Source organism: Sturnus vulgaris, chromosome 4 (genome assembly GCF_052056855.1).
Source record: "Sturnus vulgaris isolate bStuVul1 chromosome 4, bStuVul1.hap1, whole genome shotgun sequence".
NCBI lineage: Eukaryota > Metazoa > Chordata > Aves > Passeriformes > Sturnidae > Sturnus > Sturnus vulgaris.
In genome coordinates this window covers 22,380,012-22,394,452 of record NC_142246.1, presented here as the reverse complement: position 1 = coordinate 22,394,452, position 14,441 = coordinate 22,380,012, and the positions used below count along the sequence as shown (strand labels likewise).

The following is a 14,441-nucleotide window of genomic DNA, read 5'->3' as shown; positions in this document are numbered from 1 at the left end:
ATACTAATTAAAGGAGATGATACTTAATGTAACAACATACCATAGTGTAATTGTGAGCCACCTTGTGCAAGTCAGTGCAACCCTGTGCATCAGCAAAAGATCGGATTCCAAGGCAATTGGATGGGTGAAGCTGCTTCATTAGGAATTTACAGCATGCTTCTACAACCTGAGAGAGCTGAAGAAGGCAAGCTGTAGACAACAGGCACTCAATGTTATCTTCTTTTAATTCAAGGCGACCTAGTAACATAAAAAAGAAAATCACATTAATTTTCTCTTATAATTTTACAAATTCTCTAAAACTCCAAGGCAACAGGATTATTTACAGATTATATGACAGAATAGAAGGCTTATTTAACATCATCCTCAGCATTAGATAACTAATAGTTTTCAAAATTAGTACATATAATGACATAAGGAAAGGAAATCCTAATGAGATTCCTTTTTTTGTCAGTCACGATACATTTAATAGATTCACATAATTTGTTAACTAATTGAATATTGTATTATCAGAGAAATTTTATCCTATCAGGTTGTCTCAGGTAACAGCAGTGAGACTTAATTGCTGTCTGCAGCTTTCTCACCAGGGAAGAGGAGAGGCAGGCACTGATCTCTTCTCTCTGCTGACTGGTGACAGGACCCGAGAGAATGGCCTGAAGCTGTGTCAGGGGGTCAGGCTGGACATTAGGAACAGATAGTTCCCCCAGAGGGTGACCAGGCACTGGAACAGGCTCCCCAGGAAAGTGGTCACAGCACCAGCCTGAGAGAGTTCAAGAAGCACTTGGAAAAAACTCTGGGACATATGGTGTGATTGTTGTGGTGCTCTGAGCAGGGTTGAGAGTTAGACTTTGAGAATCCTGGTAGGTTGCTTTCAAGTCAGGATATTCTATGATTTATTTTTATTTATTTATAAGAATTTAAATAACATGAGTAATGGAATACAATGCCTACATGAGGACAATTCATTAGATGAAATTCCCATTTCCACTTCAATTACCTGTATATGCATATTGAACCAGAGCCCATAATGCCTTCGGCTCCACGCCTTCCATCTTGATTTCTTCCTGTCTTGCTTCCCTTACATCATTAGTGAACATTGCTGCAAAGTAGTCCGAAACAGAGGAGAGAACCAATCTGAGTATGATATGCAGGAGAAAAGGAGAGAAACAGAGAAGAAAAGAAAAAACTATTAGTCAACCTGATATTTGTTAATTTATGATTCATTACTTTGCCCTTTGAAGAAACACTGTAGTGAGAAAAACATTTAAAGATCGACAAAGCACTCCATGTTCTAGTTTCTCTCTATGAATAATGAAGTACAATACTAAACTTACATTTGCTACTGATCTAAACTAAGTACTCTTTCAAACCTTTAATGGCCAACACAGACATAAACCCCCTAAATCCACATAAATTGGAAATGGAATATAAATATACATTATTTAAATAAAAATAAAATTGAATCGACTTTAATTCATATTATGTTAGATACTTTTTAAAATGTGAATGACTTACCAGTGCTTTTCAAAGTGCTTTAAAATGCTTTTACTCTTGGTTCACAAATATACATTCAATTACTAATACTGATAACAAAACTTGTCACATTAAATGTAGAGATGATTCAGAGTAATCTTTTTTGTATGTATTTAGCCTTTTTAACAATCCTGACTATTTTATGATACTGTGTAAGCAAACATGTTAGTGCACAATGGACATTTCTTTGGATTTTTAAGAATAAAACAGTCACTGCAAATAATAATGCCATTCTGCAAAATGTGCAAGAATTTCAATATCTCAGTATGTGTTCAGAGACTGGGATAAAAGAGAAAATTATATGAGGCAGGAATATGAAACCTACCGTAACTATTCAGGAGGAATAAGAGACCTCCAGGAATGGCCTCATGACTTGGATCAATTTTTGTGCTGTAGCCTTGCCCATGGGGAATTCAATATAAATACACGTGCTATACGTGGTGATCTAAACAAACAGCAAGCCCAAGAACCCAGCCTACTGCAAAAACATGAAACAGTCCATATGCCTACATTCAATTAATCTAATACTTCAGGCAGTTTTTGCTGTGCTGAATCATTATACTGGTGTGTTAAAATGACAGAGGTCAGGAACCACAAAACAGAGCAAAACTAATTGAAAAGGTGAGCATCAGTGCTTAGGGGAGGATTTACAGTACATATACAAAATAATGAAATACAAGGACCTGTCTCTTAGTTAATTAACTGCAAAGTAATAATATTTTGACTAATTAATGCCATAGTACATTTTTCTTGTGAGTTCTCTCATCATTGATCATTTGGTCAGACTTATAAGCTTACAGGAAAAAAGAGTAATCCTTATTTTCTAGCTGCGAGGCAACACAGAGTTATGAGTTCATGGGGAAAAGATTAATTTCATTTTAACACCTTGTATGATTGAAGTTTTGTCAAAAGAAACAAAGTTCTGGTCTTTCACGGAAAAATGAAATTCTGTTATTGAAATATGCCATTTATTCTGTGGCTAAGAAAAATTAGAACTTTCTGCCAAGGTAGGGCCCAGGCATCACTTCTAGGCATTTTAACCTCAGGTTTAAAGAAATCTGCATTTAAATGAAAATATTGCCTCCCAGAGACCTATAGAAGTGGACTAAATTAGAGAGTACATTCATGTAAGTATCAAGTGAAAATTTCTGTAACTGCTTTTGATGTTAAAATGAGATGACAAGCTCAGATTTCTGTTCACAAAATAGGGGTTCTCACTGGAAGGGAAAGTGGTTTGAATAACCCAAGTATCTCGGCAGGTCCAATTTAGAATTTAAAAAGTCAAAACAACCAACTTAACATATTCACATCTGGCAGTTCTGACTTAGAACTTCTACACAGAACAGACAGAGCTTGAAAAAGACAGGTCTTCTGCAATGGGAAACAGAACTTAATACTTAGTCATATTACAGTTTGGGGGTTCATTTTTTTTTCTTTTTTTTCTTGCCCTAGCAGGGCAACTGAACTAGGTAGCTGCACTATTATTTAGAACACTGGACTATATACATTTTAGCAACAACTGCTGAAGAAATGCCAAATAGTAACACGAGGGTCCCAATGCCTTCTATCACAGGTTTGATATCAAAAAGTTTCTCCCTGTAATTTCCAGATTCAAGAGTCCTCCAAATGAAATTAACAGAAATATACTGCATTTACTACTTTTGCAAATGTGTTCAGATCCATGAGGAGGTACACATGCTCCACTCTCCAGAGAGTGACTTGCATATGGTGACAGAAGATGTGAAGTCCAGAGGTAGTTTAATACAGGTAATTTTTGAAAAAGCACAAATTATACTGAGAGCAGTTTTGTAGTAATTTCACAACGAAAAGCATTAGAAGAGGTATCCACAGCTTTCTCTTAATTCAACTAATTTAGAAAAGTTCTTTCAAAGAAAGAAATGGAATTCAAATATACAACGCATCAAGGTGACACTGAGCTAGGATAAAAGAAAACAAAGGCAGACTTTCAGCCAACTGGCCTTTTCTTGTCCTATCTTTTTCCCACTAGTCAATAAAAATCAATTACTGCTATACACATGTGATTTGATATTCACTTGTCACTAAATACTGACAAAATCTGGGTGTTTCAGTACATTTTTCTATTCCTACTAGAGGCTCCAAGGCTACTCATGTCATTAACTTCAGTGGTTTGTATTGATTCAAAATTAGAAAGATCTACCATGACAGCTTATCTTATTTTGAAGAGTTTTCCACTGAGAGACAGTAAAATATGTGGCACACTTTAAAACCTGTACTTTTTGGAACTGCCACAAACTGCATCATCTAGTTTTCTAGGTCACCAAAGCAATTACCATGTAAAATGATGACAGCTGCCAAACCTGGAAATTTACAGGCTTAGTATCTCCCAACCCGTCTCACCTGACAGAATGAAGTGAAGCTGCTTAAGATGTAAAAGATAAAAGGGACTCTTCGGAGGCAGCTCCTTGTTTGTGACTGTGTAACAGCTGAAAACCATCCCTGGAAACCCACTATCAGCATTCACTGAAGCTGTAAGGTGATACAGAAGAGTTCAAGCTCTTTCAAACAAGCTTCCTAAACCCTAGAGTACATAAGGTTCCATTTGCCTTCTCTTCTTAAGTCCCAGGTCTTTTGTATTTCCACCTTTCAGTGTCAACAGAAAGACAGAGAATGGGTCTGCCCAGTCTGCTGATTAAAGGATGTGGAGCAGGCTTTAAATGCCCTCTGGGCAGGAATTTACACATATTTCCCTTTTCTTACATGAATGTTCTAATCAGTGGGTTATTAACAAACAAAACAAGCTTTTATTATGGATATAGCAGTTAGCTGAATATAATAAATATGAACATAATAAATAGCAGACATCTGAAATTGCAGTGGACACAAACACCTGCTATGAAAAGCTTAATTATATTAATTAAATCAAAGTATCCAAAATGTCTTTATGGAACTGCAAGCTGAAGGAGTGGGAATATAATAAATTTCTTCCTAGTGGAGAATGGTCCCCTTTTCCTACTTGCTTCTTGACTTTGTAAGTTTTTAGCTATAATTTCAGCACAGAAGAAGATAAACACTTTTTGAACAACAGAGAATGCCATATTCAGAAAAATCTTGACTATATGTGATCCTTTTATTTGTAGTAGACTCAGCCTGAATTCTTTGAATAGATACAAAACCTCTCAGAATTTCACAGTAATGTATTACCTGTACTTATTACCAAGGCGACACCAAACTCATGTCTCTTTTCTCTAAAAACATATACCATGAACCTCACAACACTCAATAAAACTAGAAGCAGATAATTTTAAAAATACAGGAATTATTAAAGATACCAGGTTCAAAATAGAAAATCTGAATACTCCTCTCTATATATGAGTGTGATTAATATTAATAATGAAAAATGTTTTTTCTTACTAGCTCTATATGACCACATACTATGAAAAACTCTTTCTTAAGAAAAAAAAATGCAAAAAAAAGCTGTCCAGCATAAGTGAACTTTCTATTTTCTTACTCATCTTAAAATGCCAAGCCATTAAGTTAAGATCTATTTAATACATATTTTCTTGCTTATTAAGTCTAAAGACAAAATAATCACTGATGTTCTGAAATGCCCTGACAGATCCAGTCAATACTAAAGAAGTCTGAATTTGCATGGAGGCAGCAAAAAATACCACAGAAGTTTTTTCTTACAACACTGGCTACTACAAGTACATAAAGGCAGTCATCTTATTGAATTTTTATAAAATTTAGCATTTCCATATTTATCTTTCCCACTATGAAAAAATTCTGTTTTCAGTGAGATACTTTGGATCTACTGAGATTAAGACTGTAGTTATTGCTATGCTTCTCTGTGAAAACAAAACAGAACTTATCATGCAAAAGGCAAAGCTTCTTTGTAAGTTGCTCCAACATTATAAAGTGAACAAGGGACAATCATAAGCCTCCCACCTCCTGCCACAAGCACCAAGTGTGCTTCTTTGGCTTTAACTTTCATGCATATTTAACACACAGTATGCCAACTACAGCAAGATGTTTCTCCTCAGAAGAGAAGTCCAGAGCAAACAACAGGCAGTGACATATGCCTCATGCACTACAGAAATAGATACAGTAGCAGAAACTGGAGAAGCGAAGTCGGTTCCCTAAATAAATGAGAAACAAGTGTGAACCACATTAAAGGACTTTTTATCATGTTGTTTTTCTGTTTATTTAATTGCAAAGAGAATCTTCCAGTCCTTACAATATATTCAGGGCTGTCCTCTACACCCCTTCTACACATTTTTAACTATTACATAAGTCACGTCCAAACACATATTGCAAAGGGGTTACCTTGGCTCCAAAAGGAAGTAAAATTATTTCCTTATTGTAATCACTATTTTTTCCTGTTTACACCACTGCAAAGTTTTTTGACCCTAAATTGCTTGAGCATGTGCCCGCTCGGGGTGTGTGTATTCCCTGTTTTCATCGGATTCATTCTCTTCACAGGGACAACACAGTTTAGTAACTAATTTGAACATCTCATAAAACAAAGTCTCTGAGAGCAACAGCATGCTATGGCTTAAAAGCCTACCTGATTCCCAAGTCATTTCCCATCCCCAAGCTCTCATACCCTCAGCTGAGCCAGCACAATGGTGTGGATAATATCCACATAAAAGCAGAAATGTGGCTTTTTAAGGAAAGTACCAACTCCAAACCAGCAATCTCTTCCCATCTTTTTATTACTATTACAGCACTGAGCTGTAGTTACACTGTGGAAGGAAGAATGAGCAATGGAAAACAAGAATGCTTTAGGATGCTATTTCTGTTGTAGACCTCAACTTAGGAAACCACAGCTTAATTATACCTAGGTTCCTATTCAAACTAAAAATTCTGTGCATTAAATACCATAATGTGCTTCAGTTACACATGCCTGTGTTTTGCAATCTTTGGTATTTTCCTAGCTTTTAAGTGGCATAGATATGATCTGTTGATTACAAAGATGACAGAGAGGGTACTGTTTGAACTAATTTAGACATCTAACTGGCAGTGTTCAGAAGTCTCCTATCAAAGGACTCTTCTTTTACTGTGGGAGCAAAAAAACCTTTATGTGGACAGAAGACCATCCTTATTGTTAACTGTGACTCTGGTAACATAATTGCTAGTACAAAGAAAAATTAAATCTAAGAAAAAAAATGTTACTTCATTCTATGGTAAAGAAACCACTACAACTTATAATATTCTGGGAGTGTATTTGTGACTTCTGGGGGTTTAACTTTGTTATGGAAATATCATAAGTTTACTTGGAAACAAAAATAACATTTTTTTTAAATTCTGCATTACATACAACAGACAAATTAACTTTTTGTTTCCAAAGAAATATAAAAAAAACCACGTGTTTAAAGTATTCTAAATTGTTTAGGATGTTCTGACATTTTTTTAACGAAACATGGGACACACTTTGAAGGTGCATTTGTCAATAATTATGAAGTTATTTCAAGTTATAATAAACTTACCTGTGAGCTGGAATTCTACGATCACCAGCAACTAACACCACATCACACAGCTGATTGTGCCTAAGATAATTCTCCATCTTTTTAAAAGTTTGTTCGGCATGGTTGAGAGCCTGAAAAAATTCATCTGAGGTACAGGGCTCCATTGTTTGACAAGATGATAAGACGTGACTGCTGTCGGAAGTTCTGCTGAAGACAATAACAGAAATTTATTTCACAAAATATTCAGGTGAAATTTTATCTACAAATGATAAAATAAAAATCACATGTAATTTTAAAGTTGATATGGATTATTTGTTTTAATATATATTCCCTTGCTATTTTATTTCTCTCCATATTCATATTTTCTTTTTTCCTCCAAACCTTAATCTAGACCCTTGTGCAAAAAGTATGATCATTTCATGTTATACTCTTCAACTAAGACACACAGAGATTGGCCCAGCAGTTGTATCTGTAGCGCTGTCAGATGGTTAAGGAAGAACATCCACCAAGACCTTGTGAAGTGAAAAAGTAATGGAAGGATGGCAATAAGGAACCAAACCCCTCCCTGCCACTTATGTTTCACACTTAGCCTAAGATGGCTAGAACAAAACTCAGCTAGTAAAAGCATATGGGCATGCAGGGGAAAAAAACCACAAAGAAACACACTGATATACCACCACTCCTATTGCACTTCCTGTGTCTGATAAGAGATCTAGCACATCAGAAGTCAACTGAAGTGAAAAACAAGGGTAGATGGGGAAAAAAATTATTCCCATCTGTATACACAAACACAGAAAATTGGGAAGAAACAGGAGCAGAGAAAATGGAAAAGGAACACACGGGCCTAGGAGATAAAGGTAATCAATCCTAATTATGTACACCGAAAAGCATGCTTTCTTGCTCATAATTCTTTAACTGACTACTACCCAATTTTCAACAATGCAAGCAGCTTTTAGAATACTCTGGATCTACCACAACATTTGGAAGGATGTGGTTTCACATCCAAGATCTGCATCCTGACCCCTGCTTCCACAAAGATGTCATGAACTGAGCAGCATGCTTGGGGCTAAATCCACCATGAAACTTATCTCACTCTTTGGTGTAGGATGCTCATTTCAAGACAGAGCTTCTCAAAACCAAAGCCTAAATTTCCAACAGAAGATTTTCTGTAAAGGGGAACTTTGTGGTTTGGTCTTAGGTTTTGTTGTATGTTTTGGTTTGGGGTTTTTTTTGCACGTACCTAGGTAGCTAAAAAAGCCAAGCAGTTTGGTACTTAATTCAGAGCTAAATCTAATAATGGATCAGAAATGAGATACCTGCCTACTGATTCCCCTTGGGAGACTTTATGTTAAATGTTCTCGCTGAAGCTGTGGTTAGCCATTTGTTTATGTGTCAACTTATCCCTGCCCCCAGTATCCCACTTGTTCTGCTCCACCACCGGCCCTCTCACAGGCTGGAACAAGTATTCTTTGTGGCCATTTTGGAAACTGAATCAGGGGCTCATACAAAGATGTAACCATGTAACCAGGGACAACATTATATTGGCCAGCTGGGGTGGCATTCTCAAGGGAATCAGCAAGAAGTACTCAGTGAAAGTAACTCTTTAACCAGCAGCCCTGAAAAACAAAAACAGAAGTGGAAAGAGTAGGTCGCTGATCAGCACACAAATACTTAGGAAATTATTCTGTATCTTCATATCACAATTTAGCACATTCTGAATTGGGTTAATAAATTGTGTTTTTTTCTGGTTTGTTTGGTTGGTTGGTTGAACTATATTTTCATCTATATTCCTCAAAGTAACTCTGTTAATAATAATTTTAAAAATTACATGCAATCAGGATTTTATTTAAATTACAACATTACATAGTGTTTTGCAAATAGAATGGAAGAAACAAAAAAGGGAAAAGCTTTCAAAGTCAGCACTTGCTGAATCACAACCTCACTGGAGCTGTTTCCAGCCTCAAAACTACACACGTTTTCCACGCAGAACTCAAGTCATCAAGCTCGTTCAATAAGGAAAAATAAAAAACAGTGGTGTCTGTTTTCCAGTACCCATAATAAAGCATGTATTCAGAACACAACAGAGTCAAGCCTAGTTCTCCCCCTCATCTAAAGATATTCAATCCCATACCTGTCCTCTAGTTAGTAACTTATAAACCATTCTCCATAATGAAGGAGCAGAAGGAAAGAAAGACTAAGGTTCAGTGGTCCATGAAAGAGAACATGAAAGAGACAGTCAAATAGTAACGGTATTTGAAAAAAAAAAAAAAAAAAAAAAAAAAGGAAAAACAGCACTTCAAAAGCTATTTGTGCCAGTTACCCTGTTATTGGATACGAAACATATAAATGCCCCTCCTTCCACAAACTGTTTTATGAATCTTTTTCCAGGTCCATTTGTCGCAGCAATGACAACCTGGGAGAATGCCTAAAGAACGTACACTCTAAAAGGTCAGTGAGTCTGAGGTGAAAGAAAAGACATACCAAAGGATTCTGCAGCATAAAATCTCAGGGTAGGGAGGCAGACTTATATTGGAAGTTGCAGCACACTCACTCCAAGACTGATCATATAGAGCAACACTGCAGAGCTACTACCACCCAGTACATTCAGACCTCGTCTTTAAATAACTACAGACATTTTACTAAACTGTTCAAGGTCAAGGTCAGCTGATGAATTCTGGAATCCTGCTTGTATTTCATGTTCAAATATAAACATACATTTTATATTATATTTTAATACATTTCTCTACTTCAATCTACAAAAAGTAATTCCATTATTTTAATGCATGTCTGGATGAAATAAACCAGATACAACATTCTGCACAGGTATGCTCTATCTTCAGCTTTATCTCCACCATGCCTTTGAGGTCTGTAGATTGCTGCTAAGGCACCACCAAAAAAAAAAAAAAAAAAAAAAAAAAAGAAAAAGCTAATAGGCTTACACTTTCTATACAAGCATCTGCACAGCTACTGGTGAATTCTTAAAAGTGTACAAATCCAAAAGGATGATCATTGCCTCAGGGATGCAGGACAGTTAGGAAACAGCAGCAATAGAGGAAATCTAGGAGATCAAAATCTGCAGAAGAATTCAATCTGCAGAAGAATTGTCAGTAAACAACCATTTGAGCTAATGCTGGTTACAAATTACAAATAGAATATATGATGTGAACAGTATGTCAGCTGACTAGCTCTGATTCTTGAATCTGAATGATCTGTCTGCATCTCAGACTGCATCTTTGACCTTGGTCAAAGATCTGGTACCAAACTTGGATTTGAGCTCTAACACCAAATTAATGTGACATCAGGTCTCTTCTAAATTAATCACAATGATCTAAATTATGTCATAATTACAAAGATCTGATCTAAATGACTTTCTGCTTGTGAGAAGGCAAAAAGGAAGGACTTGATACAAACAAAGCAGTAGAGCTGTTTCTGTTACCTCATGTTTTTAGGGCTTGTAACTGGGCAGTAAGTTACAGAGGAGAATAGAAGTAATGTAACACTGTAGCTTCTACAAAAGGTTTTTTAAAAAGACTTTTTCATGCACACAATTTATTTGAAAAGGAGGTAACACGGCTTACATATGGGAAAAAAGCTCTTTGAAAACCACATAGATGAAAGTGTTGGTTTGGGGTTGTTTGCCTTGAGTCAACACACAAGAACCCATATTTCAGACTATAAATGAAAAGCATTTAATTAAGTTCTTAATATCAGAAAAACTGCAGGTGTCAGGCAGAATTATGTAGTCTGCCCAAGAACTTATACATTCTTAACACAAAAAACCCCAAAACATGGTTTAAGTAGTCTCCTCATAAGACAAATACAGATAACAATACAAAGCAAGTTCCTACATTGCCATTAGTTACATAATAAATTGTACTGACACTGAACTCAAAATTTACTTGAATTGTTTATTTTAAAGCATATAAGTAATCATTGGCATGAATTAGAAGACAGTAACAGAAATACAAAAACCTCTAGATGCTATACATGATTAAGCACATAATTTAAAAGATACTTCAAATTTACTAAGTTCAAATCCTTCGTGCGTTTTCTCTAGTATAGAACTGTCTGCAAAAAAAACCCCAAAAAACCCCAACAAACCAAGACTTTTAAAAACCTCCTAAATAAATATATGCAGTTCTCCGTTTCTAAAAAGTAACAAACTAGTTTTGCCATAATTATCTTATGATTAAGACCAAATTTTGTAATATTTTCAATCTACACATTTATCTTTTAAAATTGCATGGTTTTTTTCCTACAGTGATTGTCTTGCTATGAAGAGAATATCCTAACTGGGGTAATGCTGCAAGTAAAACTTTTTCATGACAAATATATGTTGCTGAAATGGAAGGTGATATTATACCTGTATCATATCTAATGATATAGCTATTTAAAAATTCACATCTGAATGCCATTTAAAATGGGATCTCTTCAGAGGTATCTTACTTACAGCTACATAGTTGTTGCAGCACAAGGAGACTGCTGTTATGATGCAGCAGTATGCAGGATTTCCTTTCCCAGTATTTCTAGTATTTTGACATATGGTGATAAAAGCAAATACACTGTGTTCACTTCTGAGCAATTTTACTCTCCTTTCTTTCCTTGAATCTTTAAAGGTCATATGTACAATAAACAGTTAGTATTTATATTATGGACTACTTTGCCTTTCCGCTAAATTGATTCTTCTCCTAAGGAATGAAAAACACTAAACTGCTGTAAGTAGACTCATCTGTCCTTAATAGCCCTTATTAAACAGCGTACCATTTTAAGCAGCCACACTTTCTGAAATGTCACATCAGTGCAAAGCTGTCTTAAAAGCAAGAAAGCAAACATCATAAAATTTTCTGAAATGGTAAGCTATTATGCACTACATGAACTACGAAACAGGAAAAATACTTTCAGTGAAGAATTACTGACTTATGCAGTAAATGAAATAAAAGAATTTAACTGATATTTTACAAGACAGGTTATTAACTTGTTTAATTTACAACTAGTAAACAACTTTCATTCGAGAACAAGTTTTACAGTCCCATCTTTAGTAAAGATGTGTAAGAAAAGAACACCAAAACATCTTTCAGATGCAACAGAAACATTTTTTCTTTTTATGCCAGATGCACAGTCTAATACAACCTAATGGGTTGCTGCAATCACTTTAAAGCACAAATTGATAGACTTTCAATAGCTGTAATTTTTTTCTTTGATTTATAGTGGAAATATTTTTTACAATTCATTCTCTGTTTTCTATAGACACACATGGAAATCTGAGGTCAGAATCAGAAGAAACTTACATTTTCATAATCTTCTCCTAACTGAAATAACTAAATAATCAGTATCACTTAAAAATAATGTAGAAAACATTCTGCAACATTACCATGTAATGGGCAGTACCTTGTTCATAGCAATATGTACTAGTACACTGTTTAAAACACAAGCACATCCATGTTTGCACTTTGTTTACCTCCACTAACTGCCTTTTAAAAAGTAGCAAACACACAGAATCTGATTATAATTAATAGCCTGTTTCTGATGCACAATAGCTGCTAGGCTTCTGAAATGTTTTAGTTCAGAACAAAGGCTAGCCTGTATATGCATGCTAACTACAAACATGAAAACACAATAAGAAAGTAATAATTAACCTGCACGAGCTGCTGTCCGATTCATTTTCTTCTTCACTTGCTCTATCATCTGTTTCTTGTCTGTCAAGCCAACGTGCACCTCCACAGTCTTCTGCTGAGAATTCAAATGTAGGGATTTCTGAGGTGGATGCCATTGGCCAAAGAGGTGAATTCTGAAAATCCTGTTGGCTGGACCTTCTGCAACCAACTGATGTTAAAGGTAAGTTACCCGAATCTAAAAACTTTGTGCCATCAGTTGTTACATTTTGTCCTCTATTCCAGAAGTCTCCCTGATGGTTTTCAATTGCAGAGTTAGGGGCTGATGCCTGATGACCAAACCACCTCCATCTGATTTTTAAAATCTGCTTCACGTCAAACTCTTTACGAGAACCAGACATTCTTAGTGAAAGCCAGCGATCGTCTAGGCAACAGGGTAAGAAGCAGCACGCATAAAAGAAGATTTGTGCACCCAACCAAGACAAGAGAAACACATGCTCTGCCTGTCTGTGGCAAGCTGATTTTCTACAGAAGGAGGGGAAAAAGCATTGCAATCACACAAAAAAGGCTTCTTTAACGGTATGCCATTTGAATATAAACAAAAGGCAACAGACAGTGAAAAACGCTGACATAAAAGAGGAGGTGAAACAATCACTTCCATCAGAAAAAATGCTAATCACTTCACCCTAAAAGCTCTAAGGCTGTTTCTGTTGCTGCCTCTGACCATTAGGTTCCAGAAACACTAAACAATATTCATTAAAGCCTTTTCAAGAGCTAAATACCACCCCCTTTCCTTAAACCACAAATGACAACAAACACAATTCCTATACTGCATCTTACAATCTGTTTCTTATTCTGTTAACTCCTTCTACTACAGAGGGGGAAAAACTGCAAAAATAAAATTTAATGCCTTCTACACTGCAAAAAAATAAATTTACAGAGAAGAATTAAAACCAACCCAAAGATAACTTATTATGCTGGGGGGAAACTGAACTGTAAATAATTCTATTTTCCCATTACAGGACATGAATTAACTTAAAAAGGACAAGAATAACCTCAGAAGGCTCAAGGGACTAGTAGTGGAGGCTATAAAGCCTTTCATCTTTATGTGCTTTGATTAAAATCTAGGTCTGCAGTAACTGAAAATTTCTATCTGAAATGAACTAATGGTTTCCATTCACTTAAACATCACTAGAACAGAAAGTAAGAAAAAGCCAATCGGGCACTGCAAGACACCAGACAAACCCCTGCAAAATAAATAACATAAGAAGACTGCTCAAAAGGCTTCTTTCTAATCATATACTATCAGCTGTTCCACATCATGTTAGAAGTACTGTGATGGAACAGTGAAAAAGAGAGATGCATACTTTTGAGACAGAACTCCCTCTAGGATTGGTAATTTACATAGCATCTTAAAATATCCAGCAAAAGTTTTTACTTAAATGAGGAATAGAAAGAACTAAAGCACAAAATACACGATGACCAATTTACAGTTCCCATGAAAACCAGCCTATTTCCTCTCTGGCATACAAAGGTAGGTAGGTATAAAATGCTGAAATTAATTTCAGTCACATGCAAATTTTAATAACAATTTTAGAAAAAAAAGAGGCACGGGATTTTATCAGTCCTTGATACAGAGGTCTCTATTTTCAGACTTTACAACTGAGCTAGTCTGTTCATCTCTCCAGGATACATATGCAACAAATTTACAATAATTGCTACTTTACTACCCTACAGTTTTCATCAAAAGTGAAAGCCACTCTCTCTCAGACAAACATGATGAACTTCAAAATACGGAATCTTGTAATTAGGATACCTGCAGGATTCTTTAAAATAGGCTATATGCAGAGCC

General features: G+C 35.7%; 1 protein-coding gene across 6 annotated transcripts in view; it reads right to left on the bottom strand.

Moving 5' to 3' along the window:
• Nucleotides 1-14,441, bottom strand: part of KLHL5 (kelch like family member 5) — a 50,461-nt gene that overhangs the window by 22,840 nt on the left and 13,180 nt on the right. For 2 of the 6 annotated variants that reach the window (XM_088163274.1, XM_014871041.2), the window contains 3 exons: nt 6,999-7,184; nt 995-1,131; nt 41-237 (listed from right to left, as the gene is read on the bottom strand). In XM_088163274.1, the coding sequence (XP_088019400.1) occupies nt 41-237; nt 995-1,131; nt 6,999-7,141 (477 nt within the window). In that variant the 5' untranslated portion in view covers nt 7,142-7,184. Of the gene's footprint in view, nt 1-40; nt 238-994; nt 1,132-6,998; nt 7,185-12,613; nt 13,450-14,441 lie in introns of those variants that run through there. The other 4 variants (XM_088163275.1, XM_014871043.2, XM_088163273.1 and 1 more) reach the window with 3 other exon arrangements.